At 56.3% G+C, this 27,240-nt stretch overlaps 1 protein-coding gene across 1 annotated transcript in view; it reads right to left on the reverse strand.

The window, feature by feature from the left end:
• Window positions 1-26,790, reverse strand: part of GYPC (glycophorin C (Gerbich blood group)) — a 41,806-nt gene extending 15,016 nt beyond the window's left edge. Inside the window, exon 1 of the mRNA XM_036320001.1 lies at window positions 25,919-26,790. Within this exon, the coding sequence (XP_036175894.1) occupies window positions 25,919-25,955 (37 nt within the window). The 5' untranslated portion in view covers window positions 25,956-26,790. The remainder of the gene's footprint in view (window positions 1-25,918) is intronic.
• Between the last annotated feature and the right edge of the window lie 450 nt (window positions 26,791-27,240).

Here is a 27,240-nt window from a genome sequence, read left to right on the forward strand (position 1 = left end):
TCTCCCTGGGGTGACCCTGGGCATCTGGCCGCGCTGAAGCTTACCCAGAGAGAAGTCACCTGCCCCATTCTACCTGCCATAGAAGCAGGCCCTCCAGCCGCTGGGCCGTTGGGGTGGCCTTCCCTGCTCTCCCGCTCACAATACCCTGAGGTCTGGGCCGCTCTCTGGCCTCCACTGACCCTTATTGCCCGAGGCTCTCTCTTCCCACTGAACCCCCCTTTCCTCGTGTGGATAATGATGGAACTGCTAGCATTTGGGGGCTCACTTTATAACTACATGCATTATTCCAATTTCTCAGAAGAATCACTGAAGTGGATGTTGTAACTGCCTGTCACTTTACAGTCGAGGAAGCTAAGGCCCAGATAGGTCGGTCACACAGAGGTTGTGGGTGGGATTGGAATCGGGTCTGTCTGATTCCAAAGCTCATTCTGGAATCATCCCTTCAACAAAAGTTCACCAGAGACCTCCTGTGTCCGTGTTTTAGAGCCTGTAGATATAACAGTGGACAGTGCGATGGAGTTGGGTGGCCCTCGGCAGGCGGTTAGGCCAGGAGGGTGGAGTGCTCATGAACGGACTGGCCTAGAAGCGCCTCTGGAGCCCCCCAGCCCTTCCACCAGCGAGGACCTGTGAGAAGATCCCCCTTCCTCCTCCCCGTGCACCGGCCGGAGGCCCTCCCCAGACACCGACGCTGCTGGCCTCTGATTTGGGATTTCCCAGCCTCCAAAATTGTGAGAAATAAATGTCTGTCCTTTAAGCCGCCCAGACCACAGTATTTTGTCACCGCAGCCGAAAGGATGAATGCAGGCTGAGCTAAGGGAGAGAATGGGCCCCAGACCTCGGGAAGAGGAGCCTTCTGGGAAGGCGTCAGCCAGCTGGGAGGTGGGGGGTGGGGGGTAGGCAGGCTTGGGTTCTAGGCGAACCAGGACCCTGTGGCCGACAGCAGCGAGGGGCAAAGTGCTAGGAGGGGCTTGAGGGCACAGCGGCTGGAGGACGTATTGAGGGGGTCAGCGCTTCATGCTCTGCGGGCTGGAGGCCAGGGGTCCGGCTGCAGCAGCGCGAGCTGGGCCTGAGGCGCATCCTCCGGCTGCTGCGCAGAGGACAGTCGGGATGCGGATGGGAGAGACTGTGGCGTGGCCAGGCCAGCGCCGGACGGGGACTGCGGGGTGCCGGTGAGGAGCGCTGAGGTGTGGGTGATCTGGAAAGCGGGGCCAGTACGAGTTGCCGGGGGATTAGACGTGAAGTGCGCAGAGAAGCGTCAAGGTTTGTCCTGAGCAGGAAGGATGGGGCTGCAGTTCACTGGGAGGGGAGGAGGTCCGCTGGGGACACGGGTGGGGCACTGCTGGTGCAGGACATGTCACCTTGGGGGGGCGGGGGGGGGGGGCGCGGCGCGGAGGCCTGCCTGGGCCTCCAGCATCTTGAGCATCTTGAGGGACCTCACAGCCACGGGCGGGACAAGGCCCTGGCGACTGTGCGTGGAGAAGAGGCGCAGGGAGGCTGCGAGCTGGGCTGTCACACGGGGCCTGGAGCGGAGGAAGGACCAGGGAAAGAGGCAGCGATTCAGGAAGACACCCAAACAGGCCGTGTCAGGGCCGACCTGAGCAGCCACAGCACTGGGGGCCGCACAGCTTCTCACTGTCCCACTGCCCTGTGCTGGGACCTCTGTGCACGCAGCTCCCCCTTCCTCTCTCTAGCGCATGAACCTCGCCACTGAGGCTGCCCCTCTCTCCTGCATCATCGTCAACCCCCACCCCCCAGGCAGGTGACCTGACAGCTGTTCTCCCAAGTTTAAGAAAGGAAGGCCTCCCCCCTCGCCTGGCCTCCCTCCAACTCCTGGCCCCTCTCCTCGCTCTGCTCCCTGTTACAGCAAACACAGAGGAGTCCTGCTCCTGCTACTGTTTCAAATGCTCCTTCTGCAGTGAAATCAGCTGAGAGGATGCCTTCTCGGAATGCAGGTGCTCGGAGAGAGGGGCGTGGGGAAGCATTGAGCAGAGAAAATGGCGATTTGCTGGATGGTGTGTTGGGTGTGTGACCACGGCACTGAGGTGGGCCCCGCAGTGAGTGTGCGCGCGAGTGTGAGTGGGTGTGTTTCCAGCCACGGTCAGCTGTTTGAGTGACGGTACACAGGAGAGAGAGATGTGTTTACTTATCCAAGCCTGGGCCATGAGGAGAGGAGAAATGGTTAAGTGAGTTCAACCTCTCTCTCTCTCTCTCTCTCTCTCTCTCTCTCTCTCTCTCTCTCACACACACACACACACACACACACACACACCCTGGGGAGATAGCAGAAGAGAAATCTAGGGAAGGGATACAGACTATAAAAGAAGCAACCAGTGAGCCGCGAGGCATGTAGACAGAGCTGAGACAGAGCACAGGGGCTGGGGGTGCTGCAGTCATGAAGAAGTGGCGTGTGACAAGACCCGGAGGCGGCCATGGAGGGAAGAACGTGGTGTCTGGGGCAGAGTGCTCCAGAAAAAGGGAGCCACGAGTGCAAAGGCCCTGGAGGGGGCCAGGGTTTTTATGGGGCAGCCAGGGCCAGTGAGTGTGGCAGGCACAGGGGAGGTGGCAGAGCCATCCCGGGGCCCTGGTGCACCGCTCCAGCTCAGCCCTGCTCTGGGTAGACGGCAGCCACGGGAGGATTCTGAGCAGAGGAGGGGCAGGAGCTGGCTGACATAGTGACAGTCATTCTGGCCACTGTGCAGACGAAGGGGATCGGCTGGGGTGTCCAGGTAAAGCCAGGGAGAGAGTGGAAGAGATGAGAAGTGGTGCTTTTTTTTTCAAACGGGGAAAGGGGGGGCTGTGGGGGAGGAAGAGAGAGAGAGAGAGAGAGAGAGAGAGAGAGAGAGAGAGAGAGAGAGATATCAATGATAAGAGAGAATCATTGATCGGCTGCCTCCTGCACACCCCACACTGGGGATTGGCCCGCAACTCAGGCACATGCCCTGATGGAGAATGGAACCGTGACCTCCAGGCCAGCGCTCAACCACTGAGCCAAGCCGGCCAGACAGTGGTGGGTTTTGAATATATTTCCCAGGCATTGCTGAGAGTTGAGGACATATGAGGAACCATGGCGAGGGACTGTGGGATGCGAGGGAGGAAGTGAGGACATGCAGGGTCGGGTCCGTGGAAGTGGCCAGGTCACTGGACTTGAGGCACCCAGGGTGCGGAACTGCAGGAGTGGAGATGTGGAATCCACAGGGGTGTGGGCTAGAAATGCCGGAAGTGCTCAGAGAGGAGGACGGGTGAGATGGAGGCTGGAAGGCACAGGTGATGCCCCATTCCAGTGTGTGACTGCAGGCGCTGGTGGCCGATGAGGAGGGGGGAACTGAGAGAAGTCCCCTGTGTATTGACAGCCCAGCATGGTGACGGAGGTAGATTCGAGACAGAGCAGATTATGATGGAAGGAGGAGGGGGACACATGAGTGTTTGAAGGAAGCCTCCTTTAGGAGGAGGGAGGAATAGAGCCTGGGAAGTGGCCACTGTCTATTCTGTGCCCAGTGGCACTGGAATTGGGAGAGGAAGTCAGCATGTCTTCAGGAAGCCAGGCTCCCCCTGCCAGCAGAGGGTGTTCCAGGGCTGGGGACATGATATTGGGTCCCAATGGGCGGAGGTTTTAGGGAGCCGGGAGACGGGGTTGGCTGGGGCTGAGTTGCGCTGTTTGGGGGAGGCCTGGGCAGGGGGTGACTGGAAGGTGCGATAGGCAGGTGTCCGGGAGTCTGTGAGTCAGAGGCCTGGGAGCTGTCCATGTGCTCTTCTCTCCCACCCCATTCAGTTCACAGAACAAGCCACCTGCTGATTCCAGGGCTAAAGTCACTTGACATCGAGGCCTCCAGGCGCCTGACACGTGAGTTGTCTGTCCCTTCCCACTGCCTCAGTGTTTAGGGGTAGGGCAGCCACTTCTGGCCGCAGGGCTGTTGGTCCTTCTGCTAAAGATCTAGTCCAAGTTCCAGAGCCTCAGCACTCTCATAGTTGTCATTTCAGGCCTCCTCTAAGCTGGTCTGGTGTTGTTTCTCATGTTGGGGCAGCCGGAAGGACGCTCCTGGGAAGCAGGGGCAGATGGAGGAGGCCCTGCCACAGGGACTCTGGGCCTTTGCAAACTCCTGATCAGCCATCACCTCCTCCAAGAAGCCTTCCCTGACTTGTGCAAAGGTTCTTCCAATATTCTTTCAGGAGCAGCAAGATTTTTCACAAATAATTTAGGCCTTACAGGCCACATATGGTCTCTGCTGTACTAGTATATTCTTCTTCGTTTAACTGTTTATTTTATACAACCCTTTAAAAATGTAAAAAACATTCTTAGCTAGTTGACTGTACCAAAACAGGCCAAAGGCTAGATTCAGCCTGCGGCTACAGGTTGCTGAGCAACTTGTTCAAATCACCATTAAAACGTTTTGCACACTAATTTCTGAGCTACTAGAGGACAAGGACTGAGTTTTACGCCTCAACACCTGACACAATGCTAGGGGAGTGAACTAGTGATGCGGAATAAAAGCCTCTGGCATGTCCCAATTAACTCTTTTATCATTATTCTTTTCTAGACACCTGCATCTCTCAAGTTAAATAAATCACCGCTCCATGACTTTCAAGTCATCCATCTGGTCACGCCGCAGATGTACACCGAGCTCCCACGGATATCAATGGCTCTCACTCATCAAGCCCCATATATAGCAGGTCTACTTAGAGTCCCGAGGACACAGAGGTAAAGCTGACATCATGTGTGTGTTGCATGTGTGCATGCATACAAGCCTATGCATGTGTGTGCACGTGTGCTCATACATGTGATTCAAGTGCACACCACTCGACCTCCGTGTAGCCAGGGTCACTCTGACATGCCTTCTGTGGTCCCTGCTCTCCAGCGGGACCATGTGGGTTAATCCTGACCACTTCTCTGGAGGAGGGAATTCACTTAAACAATCATATAATTGCATTTTCAGCACCATTAGGTACCTAATTACATGACTAACTGGCCTCGATCAGGCTGCACGTGTAAATAATGATGACTTAATTAGCCACGCTCTGTTATTGGATTTCCAGAAGGCTCATCAGTTGGCAAACAGGAGGCGGAAAGTGTTTTCTCCTTCCTTCCCGAGTGTGACAGGCAGGCTCTGCAGAGCCCTGTGTCCTGCGGGGAAGCAGCGAGGTGGTGAGGGCAGCGGAGGGTGCGGAGCCTCCGGGGAGCCCAGGGAGGCACTGAGTGTCGCATCCTAAAGACACAGAAGCAGGGCGTGCCCGCAGGGCATGCCCAGGGGAGGCCGTGACCCAAAGACAATGGCACCTCCAGTTTAGGAAGGACACAGAAGGGTCCTAGCAGGGAGGAGAGCCACCGGAGCAGGGAGCCAGAGAGGGGCCACAGGGATGGGCGGGGGTGCTGAGCCTCACTGTTCCTCCCTGTGCAAGGGACCCGAGGGGCCCACCCAGGGCGGCTGTGAGGATGACATGGGAGGATGCAGAGACAGAGCAGCAGGAGTTCACACGCACACTTGAGTGCTGACACTGAGGTGCGGCTATGACTTGGTTTTGCTGTTGGAGTCGTGTTTGAAAAGGGTGCTAGCAAAGAGAGGGGGCATTTTGATTTAAATGTTGGGGGTATATTGCTTGGGGGGGTGGTGATAAGAAGGGCAAATGCACATCAACCAGCTGCTCTTTACGGAAATCATCTTAACACGCTCCAGGGGCATCCTGCCGTGCGGCTCAGGGAGCCTGGGCTGTGACACAGAGACAGTGTGAGTCCTGGCACCCCACACACACCCCACACCACACACCATACACCACGCCCTACACCACACTCATACACTACACATACCACAAACATACACTGCACATACTACCGTCACTACACACACCACATACCACACCCCACACCCCACACCCCACACAGCACATACTACCGTCACTACACACACCACATACCACACACCACACGCCACACACATACACTGCACACACTACTGTCACTACACACACCACATACCACACACCACATGCCACACACCACCGTCACCACACACCACGTACCACACCCATACATACCACACACATACACTGCACACACCACCATCACCACACACCACGTACCACACCCATACATACCACACACATACACTGCACACACCACCATCACCACACACCACGTACCACACCCATACATACCACACACATACACTGCACACACCACCATCACCACACACCACGTACCACACCCATACATACCACACACATACACTGCACACTCCACCATCACCACACACCACGTACCACACCCATACATACCACACACATACACTGCACACACCACCATCACCACACACCACGTACCACACCCATACATACCACACACATACACTGCACACACCACCATCACCACACACCACGTACCACACCCATACATACCACACACATACACTGCACACACCACCATCACCACACACCACATACCACACCCATACATACCACACACCACACGCCACACACCACACAGCGCATACCACACACCACACACACACACTGCACACACCACTGTCACCACCCCCTTTCCTCACACAGGGCCTCTGGTGGGGAGAGGTCTGAGGCCTGTTCCTGGGACTTGGGGAGCGGGAAGTGCTTGCTCATGGCTTCCCGAGCACCCCTCTGTGCTGTTAGCCTCCTCTGTTCTCTGGGTGTCAGGACAGGGACGGAGCGTCAGGAAATCACGGATTCACCTCATCTTGCATCAGACAACAGAGCCAGGAAGTGTCCTGACCCTGGCGCCAGGCCCTGTGCTGCCTCTGAGCATGGGGAGGAAAAGCCATTTCTCTTCACTCTCTGCCCCAGCACCCCTGACCCCACCCTTCCCTGTTTTCCTGACAGCGGCTTCTCTATGACACCGATGTCCCAACGTCACCAGGCACACTGCTGCTCCATCTCCCTAGCCCCAACCCCAGCTCCCAGCTGCAGTTCAGGTCTTGTGAGGGATACTTCCCCACATTAATATTGCAAAAGCAAAGGCACCACGAACACATTCGTAACTCTTCCTCTGTCAGTTTGAAACCCCTTGATACAAATCAACTGCCATCTAAAGTAAATGTTTCTTTCATAGAAGGCGACAAATGCCCTGGAGACTAATCAGAAAAAGCCACCAACTCCGACTTGTTTCACCTTAGAGTTTTGTAGGGGTGTGGTTGAAGCTGGGCAGCTGGTGGGTGTTTAGGGACCAGCAGGGTGGTGACCTGGCTCACTCCTGAGGTTTCGGTGCAGTCACTACACCCAGGAGGCTTTGCCCACCTTCCTCATCGGTGATCTCAGCACTTCAAGAGCAGGTCTGAAATCTCACACACAATTTTAGGGGCAGGAGGGTAAGTACAAACACGGTTTTCTATTCTGTCAGACGGGTGTCTAATTTCTTAAGCAGGTCAAGCAACAGAGTGAAAACAGAGTAAACAAACAGACATTTGCCAGCAGTAGGGTTGGGTCCATTTGAGTATCAGGATTAGGTCTCCCAGAAAAACCAGATAGTCTAACAGATTTCAAATAAGCTTATTATTTTTAGTATGGATGCTTTTATATTAAAACAAATGCAGGTGTTCTTTTAATTTTACACCTTTCAGAGAACTATTTTGAATTGTATTTTGGGAAAAATAAAAGCATCAGTTTTAGTTAGGAAGAAAAAAAGGAAGAAAAAAACAAGAATAACTAAATCCAGTAGCTATACTGAGTTTATTCCCTCTCTTCTTTTTCCTTGTCTTATTACTTCTCCTACCATCACTACTGCATTCAATATCATTAATAAACTGTACTATTTATCTGCTTGGTGAATAATGGGCTATGAAGAGTTTTAAAGGCCAGGTGAGAGAAGCTGGGTCTTCTGTGGGGAGTGAGCAGGTGAGAGATTACAGGGGAATAAAAGGGACTCTTTAGAAATTCTGAAGTAATTCAGGGATGAAGGGAAGGAAGGCTTCTTTCTTCCAAGATTAAAAAAACATTTGAGAGCTACCAAGAATGAGAGACCAACAGAACTGAGGATAGTGGACATGGAGAGGGAGGTATGGTGTGAGGTCGGGGCTCCAGGAAGGCACACTTGGTAAGGCTGGGAGTCTTGAGGTTTAGGAAATTTGAGGTTCTGGCAAGAGTATAATTACAAGTTGATGAAAGAGACATCAGTGTGTTGGGAGTGATAGAAGGGTTATGAACAATGATTTATTATTTTGTATTTAAGTATATTCAATTATTAAATCACTTCCACACATTATTTAAAGTAATTTTCAAATTATTTAAAAATTACTATGTTTCAGATTTTCAAATTTATGTAAAAAGCGGTTTTCAACCATTGTGGGAGACATCTGTGAGGTGGGTGGAAGGGATGAGTGAGAAGGGAGTCACGCTTTTGGAGACTAGCAATGCTCCATCTACGCAGAAGTTTGTGCAGCGGGGCCTGGCCTGGGACTCAGGGAGGTGGGCCGGCCACAGCAGCAGGAGCCTCTGGCTCATGGCTCTCAGCTCCGGCTGCACATTCGCATCACCTGGGACCCTTTAGAAAACACCCATGCCCAGGGCCCCTCTTCCTAGTGCTACCAGATAAAGTGCAGGAACCCAGTTATATCTGAGTTTGAGATAAACAACACTTTTTTTTTTTTTAGTATAAATATGTCCTAAAAATTACATGCCAACTCCACAGACTGTTCAGTCCTTTCGTCAACTCACCAGATAGGCTGAGAGTTTCCCGGCAGGGACACACCCAGAGGACGGCACTCCCGGTCATGAGCCAAAGCCACAGGCACAGCCAGCCTGAGTCCCACACTGTCATCTCACAAGTTCCCATCCCACCTGCCCCACAGGAGCCCCCTGTGGGTCACACCCATGTAGGTCACATGGACTCCCTCTGTTCCCCATTCCCTGGTGCTGGCTCATGCCGTTCCCTTGGCCTGAAATGCCCACTCCTGGCCTGTATGGTGGATGCACACACATCAACCCACACGGGCCCAGCTCCACCCACAGCGGGTGTTTGTTCTGCCCTTCCAGGGGGAATGACCTCCTGTCACTGGGACAGACTCATCAAACATGTCAGAGCGGACTCCTGTCATTGCGGGAAAGGCAGGGCGTCTTTCTCCCGACGTCCCAGCATTTTGCAGTGTGGCCGGCACATAGTAGGTAGTCATGAAAAGCTTATGGAGTGCAAGCTCCCTCAGTTCAGTAAAAGCAGCAGAGAAGTCACCCAGACACCTGCAGTCATCGCTAGACCAAGGCCCCTGAGCACCTACTAGGGGCTAGGGCAGTGACGGCGAACCTTTTGAGCTCGGTGTGTCAGCATTTTGAAAAACCCTAACTTAACTCTGGTGCCGTGTCACATATAGAAATTTTTTGATATTTGCAACCATAGTAAAACAAAGACTTGTATTTTTGATATTTATTTTATATATTTAAATGCCATTTAACAAAGAAAAATCAACCAAAAAAATGAGTTCACGTGTCACCTCTGACACGTGTGTCAGAGGCTCGCCATCGCTGTGCTAGGTGGTCAAAACCACCTCTGGTGCTTACCTCCCACACTGCAGAGTGTGCTACATGCGCTACTCCCGTGACTCTAATGACTCAGCGATGCACTTACTGATTTCAGGGAAGGGATGTGAGAAGCCCCTTCTACCTTCCCCAGGCACCAGCTCACCTGAGCAGCCCCTGGCTGGTCCCTTGCCCGCCCTCAGTCGGCCCTTTCTCTGGCTTCCGCATTTGCCAGCCTTGGTGCCTGGGAGAGTCACATTTCTCGATATTTCAGTTGCAACCCCAGGCCTGGAGATCAGGCTCCATCTCAGGGCAGATCACCTGCATGATGCTGTTGGGGGTTTGAGTAGGAGATACACCCTGGCATGCCGCCAGCTTTTCCCGCAAGTTCTGGGCCCTCCCTGGCACCATCCTGTGGTCACCTCTGGGTGGCAGCACCTTCCAGGAAAGGTTCCAGCCACTGGCAGGGTGCCCTGCGGCCCTGCCCGCCCTGCCCTGTGGGAAGGTTGTGGCTGGCGGCCCGTGGCCTCTGTATGCATCTGTGTGCACAAGAGCCTGGGCGGAGGGCAGCCAGATGTCGCTGGGCTCATGCTGGCTGCTTTTCATGGGTCTGCTCCATGCTGGGGCGTCCCTGCACCTTATCACACTGATGATGCTTCTCACAAAACCTGCTCCCGTGGGACAACACAGTGTGTGGTGCCTCTCCTCAGCTGAAATCCAGGCAGCCCTGCCAGCAGGTATGTCCACCCCTCTTTATGCAGGAGAAGATTCAGGCTTGGAGACAGCATCCCTTGCCAAGGACAGAGTGAGGACAAACCCACACCTGAACCCAAGGGCCCGCTGCCCTGCCACCCAGGGTGAGGCTGAGCTGGTGATGGTGTCCTGGTGGCCAGCGGTGATGTGCCTTCCATCTGTGGTTTCTGGGGTGCACTGAGCACAGCTCTGTGAAGCTGGGATGAACAGCCCATTTTACAGATTAGATAATTAAGGTCAGAGAGGCCCATTTTACAGATTGGATAACTAGGCTCAAAGACAACCCGCTAACCCAGTCTGTCCTACCCTAAGGGTAGGAAGTTTACAGGGACCCAAGCCTAAAGGACGAGGAGCTAACTTTTGAAGGTAGGATTTCTGCCTTTAAATAGGGTGTGCGTGACATGCGGGGTGGAGGTTGGGGGACCAGTTCTTTACTCTCCTTCCAATCAGAGCTCCCAGGAGGGAGGAAGGCAGCCAAGGGGCCAGCAAACCTGGCTTCAAACCTGGTCACACATCAGAAGCCCTTCCATTTCCTAGTCGCAGTGTCCTGCCCATAGAACGCAGCGGGTGCCGCCCAGGGAACCTGAGCGGGTTCAGATCCCACTCGAAGTCCTGATGCACCATGGGAGGCTCAGCTCCCCCGCCTGCTCCCCGCCCGAAGGCCCCTGTAGAGACCGCTGCCCCATCAACTTCCTGGCCAAACCCTTGTCCCCAATGGCTCCCGCAGTCCTACTGCCTGTGGCCACCAGAAGCTTGCCTTGGTGTCCAAGGCAGGAAAGCTCCCTGCCTCGCGGTCCCTGAGGGTTGGGCTCCAGGTGCCGGCCTCAGAAATCAGCTGTGAGTGGCCGGGCCCGGGGCCACCTTATCAGCACCCGACCTGCCAGCGCGGCCCGAGTCCCCTGCAGCTGCCTGATAAAAGGTTTAGCTCTGCCCTCGTCACTCCTGGGCCTTATCAGAGGCAGGCCTGCGGGAAAGCCATTTCCATCTGCGGAACGAAGGGGAGGGAAGAAATATAGCGCCCTTGCACTCGGACACAGTCAAGCCGGGCGGCTGCCTGTGAGGCAAAGGGCTGTCCTCAGCCAGGGTTCAGGGCAGGCACCCATGCATCCCCCACCCCCAGCATGTGGGGACCCCCCACGTGGGCCTGAAGGGCACAGCTGAGCTGAGACTGAAGGCTGGCTCTCTAAGGGCACGGACATTGGGGCGCCTCCGTGTGTGTGTGTGTGTGTGTGTGTGTGTGTGTGTGTGTGTCCATACCCACAACTAAGGCATCGCTCAGGTGCTCCTCAGGAATCCTCCACCATCCCTTCCTCCCCCCTCCGCTCCCACCACAAGGCATGCTGGCCCAGCTCGCAGCCCCTTGCTAGAGATTAGCTGAGATGCTGAGGGCTCCTCTCTCAGGGTCAGAGCCTCCTACAGGTCATGAACAGGGGCGTGGAGGACCCACACGCAGGAGGAGGATGGAATCCCAGCAGCTCCAACAGGTGAACGGGCTCTCTGCCACCTCACTTGTCTGACTTCACCTCCTAGTTTCCACTTCCCACCCTTCTCCCCCAGCCGCACGGCCTCTTGGCTGTTCCCGATCCGGCCAGGCCTCTTCCTGGCTCAGGGCCTGGGCACTTGCTGTGCTCTCTGCCTCGCCTGTCTTCTCTCAGACAGCCCTGTGTTTCCTTAGGCTTTTCTAAAACATCACCTCCCCGAACAGAGACTTCTGTGGCCGTGCTCTGTAAATGGGACCCCTCGTACCCCGTGGCCTTCTCTGTCTCTCTCACTTGATTAGCACCACCTGACAGCTGCGCCTTCTACCCACGTATCTCGTGTCCACCTGTCCATCCCACCAGAATGTGAGCTCCCCTTCGGGACCTCAACCAGGGCTGACACGCAGTTGGTGCTCAATAGGTGTGCATGGACCGTGACCCCTGGCCCACAAGCTTGCTGGTGTCAGGGGCAGAGGCCAAGGCCAGGGCACAGATGCAGGGTCGAACTCAGGGCCCACCATTTTGTAACTGGTCAAATCGGCCACACTGCTCCCTGTGAGTCTCCATCTCCAAACCCGAGAAGAGGGGGGAGGGCCCAGCGGTTAGTGCAGTGCCCTGGCCTGACAGTGCCACGTGGGGTGGGATATCCCCTTGCCTGGACCCTGGGTGAGAGGCCCGGCTCTTTGAAGGCTCGGCGAGCGGGCTGGCTCTCTAGCTGAAGGCCAGGGAGAGCCTGTCCCGTGAGTGCTGGCTGAGGTGAGGGCTCTCTGCTGGTCAGCAGTGGCCCCACGTGCCTGTGTTACAGAGGGAGTGACAGGAGGGCAAGAGAGAGGCTACAGGGAGGACCCGCCCCTTTGGCCGCCTCGGAAGATCGAGTCACGGGAGCCAAGGCGCATCACCCAGGCCTGGCCGGACCCAAGTGGGCCTCCCTGCCTGCTGCCGGGTCCCTGACCTTGGCTGCGGGCCTTTTCCATGGCTTCTTGTCCATCGGTGAAGCCATGGTGTCCCCAAAGAGAGGTGCAATGGGGCAGGTGGGCTCAGGCCTAGAAGTGGAACCATGAGAATTCTCCTGTTGGTTTAAGTCAGAAGTTGGCAATCCTCACCGGAGGATATTCTTCCCATTGATTTTTAGGGAGAGTGGAAGGGAGAGGGAGAGGCAGAAAGAAACATTGATGTGAGAGAGACACATCGATTGGTTGCCTCCTGCGCGTGCTCCAACCTAGGACTGGGAATTAAGCCTGCAACTGAGGTACATGCCCTTGACTGGAATCAAACCTGTAACCCTACAGTCTGCGGGCCATCACTCTAACCACTGAGCCAAACTGGCTAGGGAGTCAGCAAACGTTTTTCATAAAGGGCACGTAATAAATAGTTTAGGCATTGTGGGACATAAGTTCTTTGTGACAACTCTGCCTTTCTTACACCAAAGTAGTCATAGACACATAAACAACTGTGTTCCAATAAAACTTTATTTATAAAAGGAGGTTGCAGGCTGAATTTGGCCTGTGTTGCAGGCCTCCATGTAAGTCTCTGTGTACCTGGGTCTCTCTCTTTCCTCCCAGGCTAACATTTGCTGAGTGCTTCCCCAGCGAGGCCTGGGCCTTAACCTACCTTTGCTTTTAAGGGCCGGAAGCTCGGGGCCACTGAGTGGCTTATGTGCACCTTGAATACAGGTCTGTCATACCCGAAACCTGCACTTTCAACCCACGTGACGTTAGAACACAGGACACTGTCCAGGTCCGCGCCCACCTGCTACGGGTTAGAGTCCAGCTGCACCTGGGCCCACTGCAGCCTGAACCCCCATGAGGTTGTAGGACCCCAGGGTCGCAGAGGCCAATGGGGTGAAGTCTATCCCGAGGCCACTCTCACTGGTTAGTGCTGGAGCTGACAGCAGCTGGCAAGGCGGCCTGGGTGAGTCTGCCTCTGACCTAAAGCCTGTGCAGGGTCCAGACCATCTCTGCAGGTGAGGGCTGTAGCCCCAGCCCCTGGGACTTCTCCAGGCAACCCCACGGATGGGTGTGGCCCTGTCACAGAGGGACTGCCCAGGAAATCCCGAGCTCCAGGTCGTAAAGTCCCAGAAGAGGACAAGTGGCCAATCCAAGTGGCCATAGCCTGGGTCTGGCTCAGGGAGGCTGGAGGGGATCTGGGCAGCGTTTAGCAGCAGTACGGAGGCCGCTGGAGGCTGCTGGCTCAGTAAACACACCACGAACTAAGGCCAAGGAACTCAGATAACCATGGCTCGGGGCAGTGGGACCTCAGAAGGGAACGTCCTGGAAACAGTGGGGAGAGGCAGTGAAGAGGTGAGGAAACAAGTGGCCCAGGAGCGCCCTGAGCGGGGAGCAGCCTCAAGGGCCCCTGGACTCCGAAGGAAACCATGGATCTCATCTGCCTTGGACCGCAATGTCTTAAAGACGGGCTCGGACTTTCTCAGCATCGTTTGTTTTCTCAGTGAGCGACCAACACCTTTTCACACAAATGAGTTGCTTTAAAATAACATGTTCTAGAACAGCGGTTCTCAACCTGTGGGTCGCGACCCCTTTGGGGGTCGAACGCCCCTTTCACAGGGGTCGCCTAAGGCCATCAGAAAACACATATATAATTACATATTGTTTTTGTGATTAATCACTATGCTTTCATTATGTTCCATTTATAACAATGAAAATACATCCTGCATATCAGATATGTACATTACGATTCATAACAGTAGCAAAATTACAGTTATGAAGTAGCAACGAAAATAATTTTATGGTTGGGGGTCACCACAACATGAGGAACTGTATTAAAGAGTCGTGGCATTAGGAAGGTTGAGAACCACTATTCTAGAAGGTCTTTCAGAAGCTCCACTATTCTTTTTTTTTTTTTTTTTAATATATTTTATTGATTTTTTACAGAGAGGAAGGGACAGGGACAGAGAGTTAGAAACATCGATGAGAGAGAAACATCGATCAGCTTCCTCCTGCACGCCCCCCACCGGGGATGTGCCCGCAACCAAGGTATATGCCCCTGACCGGAATCGAACCTGGGACCCCTCAGTCTGCAGGCCGACGCTCTATCCACTGAGCCAAACCGGTGCTGCCTCCACTATTCTTAATAGGCAATGGCCTGGGGGTGATCACCAAAGCCTGGTGTGAATAGAAGGAGTTAAAACGCCCATGGAGACAATGTTCTCTCACTCCTCCTGTGAAAGGAAACTGCTCCACTTTGAACTCCCCATTTCCTGCCCAAGTGAAAGGGGGGTGGGCAGGGGCTAAGAGATGGCCAAGGGTTGGACCACTTGGGCTCAAGTCACAGCCCTGCCATTCACAACCAAATCCTGAGTCCTGAGGCAGAGGCATGGCCTGCAGACCCAGCTCACAGGGACAGGGACAGGGACGGGGATGGCTGGCGGCCAGGGACAGCCCAGCTCACATTTCCTGGCACCTGTGACAGGCAGCCCAGCCCAGTCCAGAGCGGGTGCCCGTGCATGCCCACAGTTCGTCCTATTTTTACATCCTTGCCTCTTGCCCTACTTAGTCATTCCCTGGGGTTAGGGCATTCTCCACAGCAGTCCTGGTCACTGTCTGCTTCTTCAGCACAGACTCTCAGCTCAACAAGATAAGACTCCATCTGGCTGAGGAGAAACCCACCACACTTCAGATGAGCCATCAGTGTCAGCCGCATTAGGTCTCGGCTTACAGCTGGGGGCTACATTATCTGAACTTGTTCTTTAAACACGGGGATCTCACTAGCTCTTTCAGTGAATAATCACAAGACTCAGGCATTTCAGTCTGGAAGCTGAAATCATTCGACAGGAAATTTCCCACTAGGAGGACTGGATGCTTTTGATCCCTGCCATGTGTGCGCCTCGGTGCCCAAGAGCCTGGCAATGCTTCGAGGGCAAGGGTCCGTGGTCCGAGGTCTCCTCCCCCACCCCCAAGACAGAGGACAGGGGACACGCTGTAACACTCCGTGTTTCTACTGACGGACCAGGGAGGTATATGGTGGATAGTAAGCATTTGTGGGGAGATGGTTTCATAATAAAATCTTCCATCCAGTTTCCTTTCCAACTTTTCAGCTTGTCTTCCTGGGGCCATAGGGTTCCCGAAGTTTGGTAAGAGTTTTTCTCATGGGATTAACTGGTAAAGGTTGACAGTGGGGGTGCGCATCGTGATCTGGCTACGGCACACACTTCACCCAATGAGAGTGCTCGATGGCGTCACAGGATGGAAATGTCCAGTACGAAGGGTCCTTGAGATCCAAGCCCCAGAGCACCATCTCGGGCAGCAGAACAGAGCGATGGGCCCTCAGGCAACTGTTCCAGAAGGTGCCGGCAGGAGCTTGCAAACATGGTGCCATGAAACCCTCAGTGTCCAGAGGTGACTGCGGGCACCAGGCAGCTCACTCCCACACAACCGTGTCAGAGAGGCTTCTGTCGCCTATATTTTCAGACTTTATCCAAGAATTTATTTTGTAGAAACGTCATTTCTGATTAAAATAACTGCAGTCGAAATCTGTAGCTGTGACACCATTTTTGTGGAGTGGGGACCCCAGGAGGGAAGCCGTTCTTCTAGAGGTGCCTTCATTCCTGAGGGGACGAATGAGCCAGGTGTGGCCAATGGCCCGGAGGACCAAGTGGCTGAGAATGGTGTTTGCACCACTTTGCCTCTGATGTTCTTGGTTTTGCTCCCACTCCCAGGAGGCTGGAGACCCTGTGAAGGCACAGTCTGTGTCCCCCGGGGTCTCCTATGCAGCCCTTGCTCACAGGAGGCGCTCACTGGATTACACTCAAAGGGCACCAGCCTGGATGTGGGGTCGAAGGCGGCCCTCTGCACTGCGTACCCCAGAAGTGGACGGAGAGCTGCAGGCTCCTGGCTTCTGCCACCTGCTACCCAAGGGGTCACTGGAAACTTGGGGCTTATGAAAGGACCCCTGTTATGTGATAGGCTGGGAGTGAAGAGGACTGTGTAGGGTCAAATCTGGAAAGTGCCCCAGAATTTAACTCCTGGAACCTGAGTGCGCTGCAAGGCTCCCTGCCAGAGAGAAGGCCAACTTATTAACAGCCTCATTAATAAATCGCCATCTTCGTGAATAGACTTGGGGTGGTTCAAGGAGGGAATGCAAGGGAGAGGCAATGCTGGGCCCCACCTAAAATAACCCAAACTAGCTCACTGAACCCCCCAACCTGTGAGCATGCCCCTGTCTGCCACGCGGCTGAGGGGTCTGGCTTAGGTGAGACCAGACAGAGGGGCTTTGAGAACTCAGCACCGATAGCCGGGCACACTGCGGACATCCCAGACTGAGGTGAAGAGGTGGGCTGGTGCCTGGGAAATGATGGTGAGAGAAAAATTGAAAAGCATACCTAAGGCCAATGACGCTGTAGGCAGCAGTTCCTCCATTGCTTCCGTTACCTCTGGGGGTGGGGATAGAGGGGGGTCAGTAGGCCCCATAGACCTGCCTGCTGTGCTCCAGACCAAACTAGACTCCAAGAGAGTGCTGCTCTTACTTGAATCTCAGCTCACAGTCTGTCACTGAGAAATGCAAGGAAGTGGTAAGGGGCGTATGGGTGTGTGTTCCCGTGTGTGCATGTGTGCGTATGCCTGTGCTCACGTATGTGTCCATGTCTGTATGTGTGCGCACATGTGTGTATGTGTGCCTGCATGTGCCCATGCCTGTATGCGTGTGCACGTGTGTATGTGTGAGTGCCTGTATGTGCCCATGCCTATATGTGTGTGCACATGTGTGGATGTGTGAGTGCCTGTGTGCATGTGTGTATGTGTCCATGCCTGTATATGTGCCTGTATGTGTGAGTGCCTGTGCACGTGTGTGGGTGTGTGTAGGGCAGAGAGGTACGGGTAACATAGGGTTAATGTCATAGTTTCTTCTCTTTAGTGACATGCAGTCCCAGCATCCTCAGCATCACTCTCTCCTGAGCCCCACTAAAAGCCTGGTGACCAAGTTTCTGCGGCACCAACAGTGCACCGAAGGTTACCAGAAACCTCGTCCCAGTCTTGCCCACCTCCTTCCCCTTGCCTGTGTGAGTCTCACATGTCAAGTTGCTTTTCTGAGCTTCACTGTATGTCCCTGTCAGAGGGGGGGCGGCTCTTGAATGAAGGCAGGAAACCGACTTGACAGTGCCAGCGAAGTGTAACGTGCCTGCAGTCCCAGCCCCCGCCTGGGAGAGCTCTACAACAGAGCTTCCAGCCCGGGTGGCCTGTGGAGGCGGCCCCAGAACTGTGGGGCATTATTCTCTCCCGGTGGCCCTGTGGTGACCCTGGGGCAGTTACCCACTGCCTGCCCAGTGGAGAGGACCTGCGTGGGGGTGGCCTCAGCTGGCAGGACCTGTAGGCACAGCGGCCCCCGGTGCCTCTCTGAGCATTTCAATAGCAGCTGCCAGGCCAACAGGTGGGGGCTGCCAGAGGGCAGAGCCAGCACAAGTGGCAAAGGCGGGTGAACAAAGGAAGGTTGTTTCTTCTGAGGCCAGGAGAGTGACCTCAGGGCTGCAGGGAGCTGGGCAGAGGGACGGGGTCATGGCAAGCCCCTCCGTCATGGAGCTGCCGTGTCCCGGAGGTGGAGGGACATGCCTGGCTCAAGGCTGGGCAGTGCCCGGATGCCCAGAAAGGCCCTGGGGAAACAACCTTGTTGAACGTCGGTGTCAATATTGCCAACTGGCATGAACAGGATCGCATCCCTGTGCATGTGTATCCCAGAGGGTGTGGAGTAGCCCAACGCTACTCACCAGCCTGCCCTTGGCCCTGGGCTAAGACCACACTGCGGCCCCTGCCCCCAATCCAGGGTGACCAGCGCAGCTCCAGCAGGCTCTGCCCGGCTCCCTGGGCGCCCTCTGCGGGGCCTCTTTCCAAGAAGGTCCCATCGCTCTCTCTGCCCAGGCCTCCCTCTGAATGGTCCCCACGCCCTCATCTGGGGGTCCCCTGGGTACCTGAAATCACCCTGCTCTGGAAAGAGCCTCCCTTCATCCTTCCCCCTGTCTCATGTGCATCCTTCTACAGGGACATGAGCGGCTTCCCCAGTAATGACACCGGGCAAAGAAAGCTTGTTTTTAAACTTTTAATTGATGAGCAGCCCAATTTCCTACCTTAAAAAGCCAAGAGAGTAAGAGAAAGAAAGAGAGATAAAGACAGAGGGAGAAACGGAGGTAGAGATAGGGACAGAGGCAGAGGCAGAGGCAGAGGCAGAGGCAGAGAGAGTCCTGGGTGTCCTCGAGCATTTACTTTGACTCCGTGACTCTTTCTAGGGCAAGAGAGGCAGGAGCAAGAGCAGCCACCACATGTGGTCAGCCCGGGGGTCACACCGCACTGGGCAGGACTGCCAGGGAAGGAGCGTGAGGGCTGGAGGAGGGGCAGCCCTGTGAAGGCAGCGGAGCCCAAGCCCGGGGAGCAGGGCAGGGTCCGGTGGGAGAGCGACAGTCTGGGGACCAACAGGCATCCACTCTTAGGCCTTGATGGGCTGCAGGTGTGACCTTCGTCAGCCTGGGTGCTTTGCCTTCACAGTCCCTTCTCTCCCCAATTATTAAAAATTGATTTTTATAGTGGCATTGGTATAAAAACTGTAACGCTTAGTCCTAAAAGTTCATTTTTTCCTATTTGAGTTTAAAGGGAACACATATTTTTGTGGGTCTCCAACAGCAACATCAGCCCTAAGCAAGGTGCCCGGTGTGGCCCTAAGCAAGCGCCCGGTGTGGCCCTAAGCAAGGCGCCCCGTGTGGCCCTAAGCAAGCGCCCGGTGTGGCCCTAAGCAAGTGCCCGGTGTGGCCCTAAGCAAGGCGCCCGGTGTGGCCCTAAGCAAGGCGCCCGGTGTGGCCCTAAACAAGCGCCCCGTGTGGCCCTAAGCAAGTGCCCGGTGTGGCCCTAAGCAAGGCGCCCGGTGTGGCCCTAAGCAAGCGCCCCGTGTGGCCCTAAACAAGCGCCCGGTGTGGCCCTAAGCAAGCGCCCGGTGTGGCCCTAAACAAGCGCCCGGTGTGGCCCTAAGCAAGGCGCCCGGTGTGGCCCTAAGCAAGGCGCCCGGTGTGGCCTTAAGCAAGGCGCCCGGTGTGGCCCTAAGCAAGGCGCCCGGTGTGGCCCTAAGCAAGCGCCCGGTGTGGGCCCTAAGCAAGCGCCCGGTGTGGCCCTAAGCAAGGTGCCCCGTGTGGCCCTAAGCAAGCGCCCGGTGTGGCCCTAAGCAAGCGCCCGGTGTGGCCCTAAGCAAGCGCCCGGTGTGCGGGTGGAGCGGGCTGGGCCCTCCCCTGGAAACCTGCCTCTATGAGCTGCTCCCGGGTCACCGGCCTTCGCTCCCAGCAACCACATCACCTGCCGTTGCTTCAGTTCCAGTGTCATCACGTGCAAAATGGAGATAAGAATACCTCCCGCGGGGCTGCTCAGGGTGAAATGAGATAACTTACTCGAAATGAAGCTTTGAGTCAGAGAGTAACCATCAGAGGAGAGTGGGTCAGATAATTTACAGAATTTGTAGAAAAGGGGGAACAGAGATTGTGAAATTAAAAATGGACTACTCCAGGTTTCCAGCCACAACTAAAATTAATTCACTAAAATGGGAACTTAAAGGGTGACGATTCAAATGACAGGCAGTCCCAGGACCCGGTCACAGGCAGCCCGGCCGCCACAGGAGCTCAGGCAGGAGTGGCTAGGAGGGGAGAGGAAGCTCTGCTGGGAGAGGGCCTGCGATGAAGGGCCCTGAGAGTCCCACTGTGAACTGTCAATGGCAGCCCCAAGGGAAAGGAAAGCACGACTGTGGGAGAGACAGGAGGTGGCGCGCCTGCGGGCGGTGGACGGGGCGGCTCCCGTGTGCAGGGATAGGGCCTCTGGATGGGGCGGCTCCCGTGTGCAGGGACAGGGCCCCTGGACGGGGCGGCTCCCGTGTGCAGGGACAGGGCCCCTGGACGGGGCGGCTCCCGTGTGCAGGGACAGGGCCCCTGGACGGGGCGGCTCCCGTGTGCAGGGACAGGGCCCATGGACGGGGCGGCTCCTGTGTGCAGGGACAGGGCCCCTGGACGGGGCGGCTCCCGTGTGCAGGGACAGGGCTCCTGGATGGGGCGGCTCCCGTGGGCAGGGACAGGGCTCCTGGATGGAAAGGCCCTGGGCTGAACCAAGGGAGCTCTCATCACACAAGCCACTGAGTGGCGGAGTCCTTCCCTGATCAGGAGGGGCTTCAGGTGAATCCAGGACCCACATGGCTCTCTGTGTGGATCAGGCTTTGTCTACATGGGTTGGAACTTTCATTCATTCATTCATTCATTCATTCATTCATTCAGTGTCTTTAAAGCGTCTTCTCTTCCCGTGGAGAATGAGACAGTGAGGCCCCTTTAGATGGGGCTGGTGCTCAGGTGAGGTGGGGAGCACGGAGGGCCCGGCCCTGGTATCACGTAAAGGAGACTGAGCGCTGGGCCTCGCGCGCTCTCTGGGCTGCTCTGCACTCACTGCACCCCTGCTTTTATAGAAACATGAGGGGCAGGGGGTTGGTGGCAGCTCTCACGGCTCAGGGAGGAGCAGCTCCCCACAGCCATTGCAGGGCGCCTGCCCTGCGGGGCCGAGGCCTGGCCCCGGCTCAGGGCCTGGGCAGCTTGTGCCATCCTGTGGCTGGGTGCTACTCTCTGGGTTCAAACGGGCTGCCAGAGGGAAGGCCTGGGAACAAGGAAGTGGCGGTGGGAGGGTGCCAGCACTCATTCCGGTGCCCTTGAGGCGCAGTGAGTCCAGTGAGGAAGGTATCAGGCACTGTGCTGGGGCCTTGACCTAGGACGGCCCCTTCAGTCCTCGCGCACACCCTGAGGCAGAAATGGTTATTATCCGTTTACCCGAGGAAGACTAGCTAGAATTTCTGGGGCCCAGTGCAAAATGAAAACGTGGGACCCCTTTCCAAACGTAAGAATTTCAAGACGGTGACAACAGAGCATTAACCTAGCGAGTGTGGCCCTCTGAGGGCGGCCCTTTGTGACTGAATGCTGAGTGTGACTGAATGCTCAGGCGGGGCCCGCCGGGGCCCGTCTGCATGTTGTAGAATCTGTTCTGGTTTGACTTTCTGTGCATCTCAATTTATTTTTCATTAACTCCCTAGATATGCTGAGTCCTGGACTAGGAGCTATCAAGTGTCTGGTTTCTAAAAGGCACCTTGACATGTGGAACGGACACTCCATTCACTTCCACGTCACTCTCTGAGCACCAGCCTGTGCCAGGCCCACTCGGCGGCAGATGAGTCATGGAGACCCTGGGGAGGTCAGAATTCTGTGAGGCGGACAGGCCCAGGGGTCTGTTGGGGTTGACAAGTGTCCCCAGGGCCCTGGTGGGGATTTTCTGGTGTGGGGAGGGCAAGGGAGGTGGGAGTGCATTAACCAGGCCTAAAGCGACAAGCAGCTGCGGGCCAGGCAGGCGGTGCCTGTGTGTGCGGGTGGGGTGGGGGAGGTGCCCAGAGAATCGGGTGGGGCTGAAGCAGGCAGTTGTGAGGATGAAGCTCTGGAGGCAGGTGGCCCAGACACGAGGAGGGCCATGGAGGAGGCTCCGGGGAAGCCTGAGCTGGCTGTGCAAGGCAGGGCGGAGAGCAGCTGGCCCCGTGTGGATCAGGCCTGACCACAGGACAGGGAGCCTGGTGGGCAGTGGTGAGCCGAGGCTGGACCACAGGCCTGGATGAAGAGCCATGGCTGCCTGGCAGGCCCTGAGTGCCTGTGCCACACAGAGTCTCCCTGGGTGCAAAGCTAAGCAGTGATGCCCCAGGCACAGCTCGCAGGGGGGAGGGCAGCAGGGACAGGGACAGCAGGCCCACGTGTCCCCACATGCCCCCCTCGGGTTGGCATCTGTAGCTCTGGTGTCCCCAGCCTGGCTGAGGCCTCCGTTCTTGGGAACCCTTCCCCCTGAGCCTTGAGAGAAACAGGTAAGAAAAGGCCAGGCCGGTGAGACCAGGCTGTGGGGGTGACCCAGGCCAGGCCGCCACAGGACTTGGCATGTAGGTGCTGCTGTTGTCGTTGTTACATTATCAAAAACAAAACAGCAGCGTCGCAGCCAGACGGAGATTACCAGCACCTGCAGGCAGGGCTGGCCCTGATAACGTCAGCCAACAACAGCCACAGATACCGCTGCTCCCGGGCATGGAGCCAAGCTTTATTCCCGGCCCACCACGTGACTCCTGTGAAGAGGCTGTTATTACTCCCATGTACAGACGAGGAAACCGAGACTCAGAGGCATTTTGGACCTCCCCAAAGCCAGTGAGGGCTGGAGGCGGGGCCAACCCAGGTGACTCCACAGCATGTGTGGGACCCGGGCCCCTGCTCTACCGCCAGCTCCCCATGGGAGGGAGGACACGTCATTAACTTGTGGGGGCATTTCCCATGGGGGCGGGAACCTGACAGGCCACGGGCCAAGGCCATAAAGAGGTGCTTTCCCTGAAAAAGAAATATACTGTCCTCTAGGGGCACAAAACCCTGCCCAGTCTCACCTGTCAGGGCACCTTTCATTGGCTACTGGTGGTGTTTGTAATCACATGATCTTTTGGAGGGCAATTTCAGCATCTATTAACATTTTAAAGCCACACAGTCTTTGTCCCAGAAGTTAAATTCTGGGGGAATTTATCCTGAAAGTATGCAAACACATGCATGTACAACTCACTTATAAGTAGAGTGGCAGAACTGTGTCTGGTTAGAAAAAAGTCAATCAGACTGTACACAACCCCAATGTGCATTTGAGGAGGATCTGGTGTAATCTTTAACACCTATTCTTAAGAAAAAAACCAAGATGAGGCAGAGCACATAGATAAGTTTCCTTTTGTAGAGTGAAAAGTAACTGTAGACTAGTGCGCGTGCAGTGCTCCTAGGAGGCTTCTGACAAAGCAATAAAGTGGCTGCCCCCGAGGTGGGCAGCAGGTGTCCTCCTCCAGCATGCGCTCTTCGTTCATTGTTCAGGTTTGTTTGTTTAGCTTTTAGCTTGTGCTTGCTGGCCCATGGTGTTTGCTCAGTTTCTAGAAGGTATTTCGGTGGGGGCCTCAGAATGGCGTTTGCCTCCCAAAGAGGCAAAGAGACTTGATTTGCCAACCTTCCCCGCTTGCCTGGTAAGAGGCCTCTTCCTGCTCATTGTAGATGGGCTGATGCGCTCCCACTGCAAACCCGGGTGGCTCGCTCCCCACATACCCGTTTCCCAGGGTCCGCGGCAAGCCCCCAGATAACTGTCCAGACATGGCACCCTTGGAAAGGCCCAGGTGCTGGCTGTGCCCCTGCCACGTGACTCCCTACTCCACCCGTGTCTGCAGGGGTAGAGCAATGGCTGAGGTGGAATTCCATTTGGCTCTAGATGCGATCCTTTCTGCTCCGACTGAGGCAGCACATTTTACACAGGCTGCCAAACCTGGCCATCTCCTTACAAGCGCGCTGACCTCTTTCATCCAAGGGCAAGGCAACGGATTTCTGCACATAACTCATTTGCAATAACTGTGGCCTTTGAGCGGCTGGGAGCCCAGCTGGGTAGGGCAGGCATGGCCTGGGCGGGAGGGGAGGGGGGGCTCGAGGGGGGTAGCGGTCCTCTCCATTCTAACCTCAGGTTCTGAGGAACAGTGATGTAAACCGAGACATCCTGCCTGAGTTAGCAGCAAGAGCTAGGGCCGCAGGGTTCCCCCACAGCCGAGAGCCTGCCAGCAATCCTGTCCTGAGGGAAATCTGGAATGGTGTGCAAGTAGGGGCTGCATCCCCATCGTCCCCGAAGGGCGGTGTTTGCAGCCATTGGTCAAGGTCTGAAACTTGAATTCCAGAGCACTGCTGGGGGAGGGGCGGGCTGAGCTCTGGGGCAGGCCAGCCTGGCCTCTGCCGACAGGGCCTGTCCGCGGGCCTGCACTTCCTCAGCACCTGACCGGGATGATTGCCGGGTTCTGTCCCTCAATTCTACCCCCCTCCCATGAGCTCAGCAGTGTCTTTCTTGACGCACACACACTCTAAGACACACATGAACGAACAGATCCACTGTCTCAAACCGAACAAAGATGCCTGACATTCATCTCACACTTTGTTTGCCTCCATCTCTGTGCTGAGCCACTAACACGCACTGAATTCTCACAGTCCAATGAGGAATATTTTATATTCCCATTTTGCAGATGATAAAACTGTGGCTAAGAAGGTGGCTTGGCTACTAGGTGGCACACATGATGCCAATACAGCAGCCAGGCTCCCACTGTGACCCCTCTCTGTGTGCCCGGACCCAGCTGAGCCAGCCACGCACACAGAGGCCCACAGTACACAGACACAGACCTAGCCACACACCACCGGGGTTTTAGAGACGTAAAAGGAGCGGGTGTCACCAATACCCGCATTGTTACCACATTAATGACCTGGCATGATTACATTATAGACTCAGAATGCTTATTCCTTCACAGCTTCTAAGGACTTGGCCAGGGTTGGGGTAAGAGGGATACACGTTCATTCTTTTTCTAAATACACGTTTCGTTTTTTATTGCACAGCCCAGGGGAGGCGTGGGACGGCCCAGAAATGTTTCTGAACAGCCTCCCAGCGAGTCGCAGGGTGTATGGTTTCCTGTCAGCAACAGAACGCGCGGGTTTCTAAAAGAAACAGGCTCAGGCCATGGGAAATGACAAACCACTGAAGTCCTGGTGGAGGCGAGCTCCCCTCGCCATCTCTCGGCCCCGTCCCAAACCAGACGGGACGGTGGGCTGACCCTGCGTTTTCTCCAAAAGAGCCCACGTCCCGGGCCGGCGGCCTAGCCCTAGCGAAGCTTCTGACTCTTTCTGGGCTGCTTAACCTCCGCCCCTTCTCCTAGGAGGTCACTTATTTATGCTTTTAGGGGAAAGTTCTGTCGGATGCTTCCCGACCGGCACGCAAAGAAACAAACCGAGCAGACGCGATGCGGGGTGCGGAGGCCTCTCCGGGCCCGGGGCGCACTGTCCGCGCGCCAAGGTCGGGGCTCAAGGCGGGACCCCGCGCGCCGGGGTGGGGGTGGGGGGCACACTGCCGGGCGTCAGGGTGGAGCGGCGGGCGCAGAGCCCGCGCAAGGGTGGGGGAGCTCCGAGTCCCCCCCCCCCAGGGTGAGGGTGGGGGTGGGGGCGGGGGCAGGGTCCCTCCGGGCGGGCGCGGGACAGGGAACTCCGTGCGACCCGGCGCCGCGAGCCTTGGGATGGCGCGGGGTTCGGCCTGAACCGGCGGGCACCCCTTGTCCTGGGCCGCGGCTCGGCCCCCGCGCCCCTGTCCGGCCCGGGCTGGAGTTGGCCGGACCCCCGGACCCCGCCCGCGGCGGGCACTCACCGTGGCGGCCGGGCGAAGTGGCGTTGAGGCTGCTCATCGGCGATGGCCGGGATGGTGCCGTCGCGGCGCGCAGGGCCAGGGGCCGGCGGAGGGTGCGGGGTCGCAGGGCCTGCGCTGACCCTGCGCAGCCGGAGGACGCGGCCCTGGGTCGGCTCCTCTGCGCGGGCCGCGGGGAGGGGCTCCGGCCCCGATAGGCAGACTTCAGTTATTTTTTCTGCGGACTTGGCTGGTGGGGTTTCCACCCTTTTTTTTTAAACACACTCCCGCCCACTTCTGAACTCTTCCCCGCGCCAACTTTCCCGCGCCGGAGCCGGGGCTCTGACTGTTCTGTGTCCTCCGCAGCCGGCAGATGCAGGGGCGGTGGCTGCAGGTCCCGGCGGACGGAAGCTCTCCCAGATGTGACCAGGCCCTGCCGGGCTGTGTCCGGACGGTGACCAAGTAGGGACAGACGTGCGGGTGAATTTTGGCTGCTCTGCCCCGAGGGCGGCCCCTCCTGGTTTGGGGCCGGGAGCGTTCTTGCCGGCTGGCCCGTTGGGGGCGCTGTCCCAATTCACGGCTGACGTTTGGGGAGGATTCTCAGAAAAAAGGATGGCTGGGCAAAGGCCATGGGCTTTTTAGTTGGATCACTTTCGTCTGGGCTTCCAGTCAGAGTGGAAGTTTGTGGAAAATCCGCTTTACTTAGACAACGGAACACTCCCCTTGGATTTTGGCACACTGATTGGTTAAATGGGGTCTACGACCCCCGTCCACTCCCCCCCAAAGAAAGGAAGGGGCCTTACACATGTCACCCTGGTATTAAATTGCAGCCCTAGGAGACACCCTGTACTTCTCCGTTCTGACGTCTGAGCCTCCCTGTGGGTGGGGATTTCCATGCGGTTTACCCAGCAGTCCTCCACTCACGGCTGGGAACCCCCCTTCCCTTCTGCAACCCCGGGGGACGGTGCCAGCTGTCAGCACGAGGTGCGTGTCCTTGGGAGGACTGTCCTGTTGAGCACAGCAGGCTGCCCCTGGAGGTGCGGCGCAGATTCCTGTCCAGCGCACCCCCCCCCCCGGGGGGGGGGCAGCTCCAGCATCATTGTGAGGACTGTCTGAGAGTGGGAGCGAGTTTATAAGTCTCTTTAGTTCTATAATGAAGCACCGCAATTGCTGATAAATCTTCTGGGAAACTTCCAAGCTGGCCATGCCCGTGTGGACTGCCAGGGAACTGTATGCAGAGCACCCCTGGCCAGGCGTGGGCACCCTGGGTTTGTGCATGGAGGCGTCTGCTTTCCTTGTCTGTGACATGGAGACAAGAACCCTTCCAATCCAGAGTTGTACAGGGA

This window comes from Myotis myotis, unplaced genomic scaffold (genome assembly GCF_014108235.1).
Source record: "Myotis myotis isolate mMyoMyo1 unplaced genomic scaffold, mMyoMyo1.p scaffold_m19_p_8, whole genome shotgun sequence".
Classification (NCBI taxonomy): Eukaryota; Metazoa; Chordata; class Mammalia; order Chiroptera; family Vespertilionidae; genus Myotis; species Myotis myotis.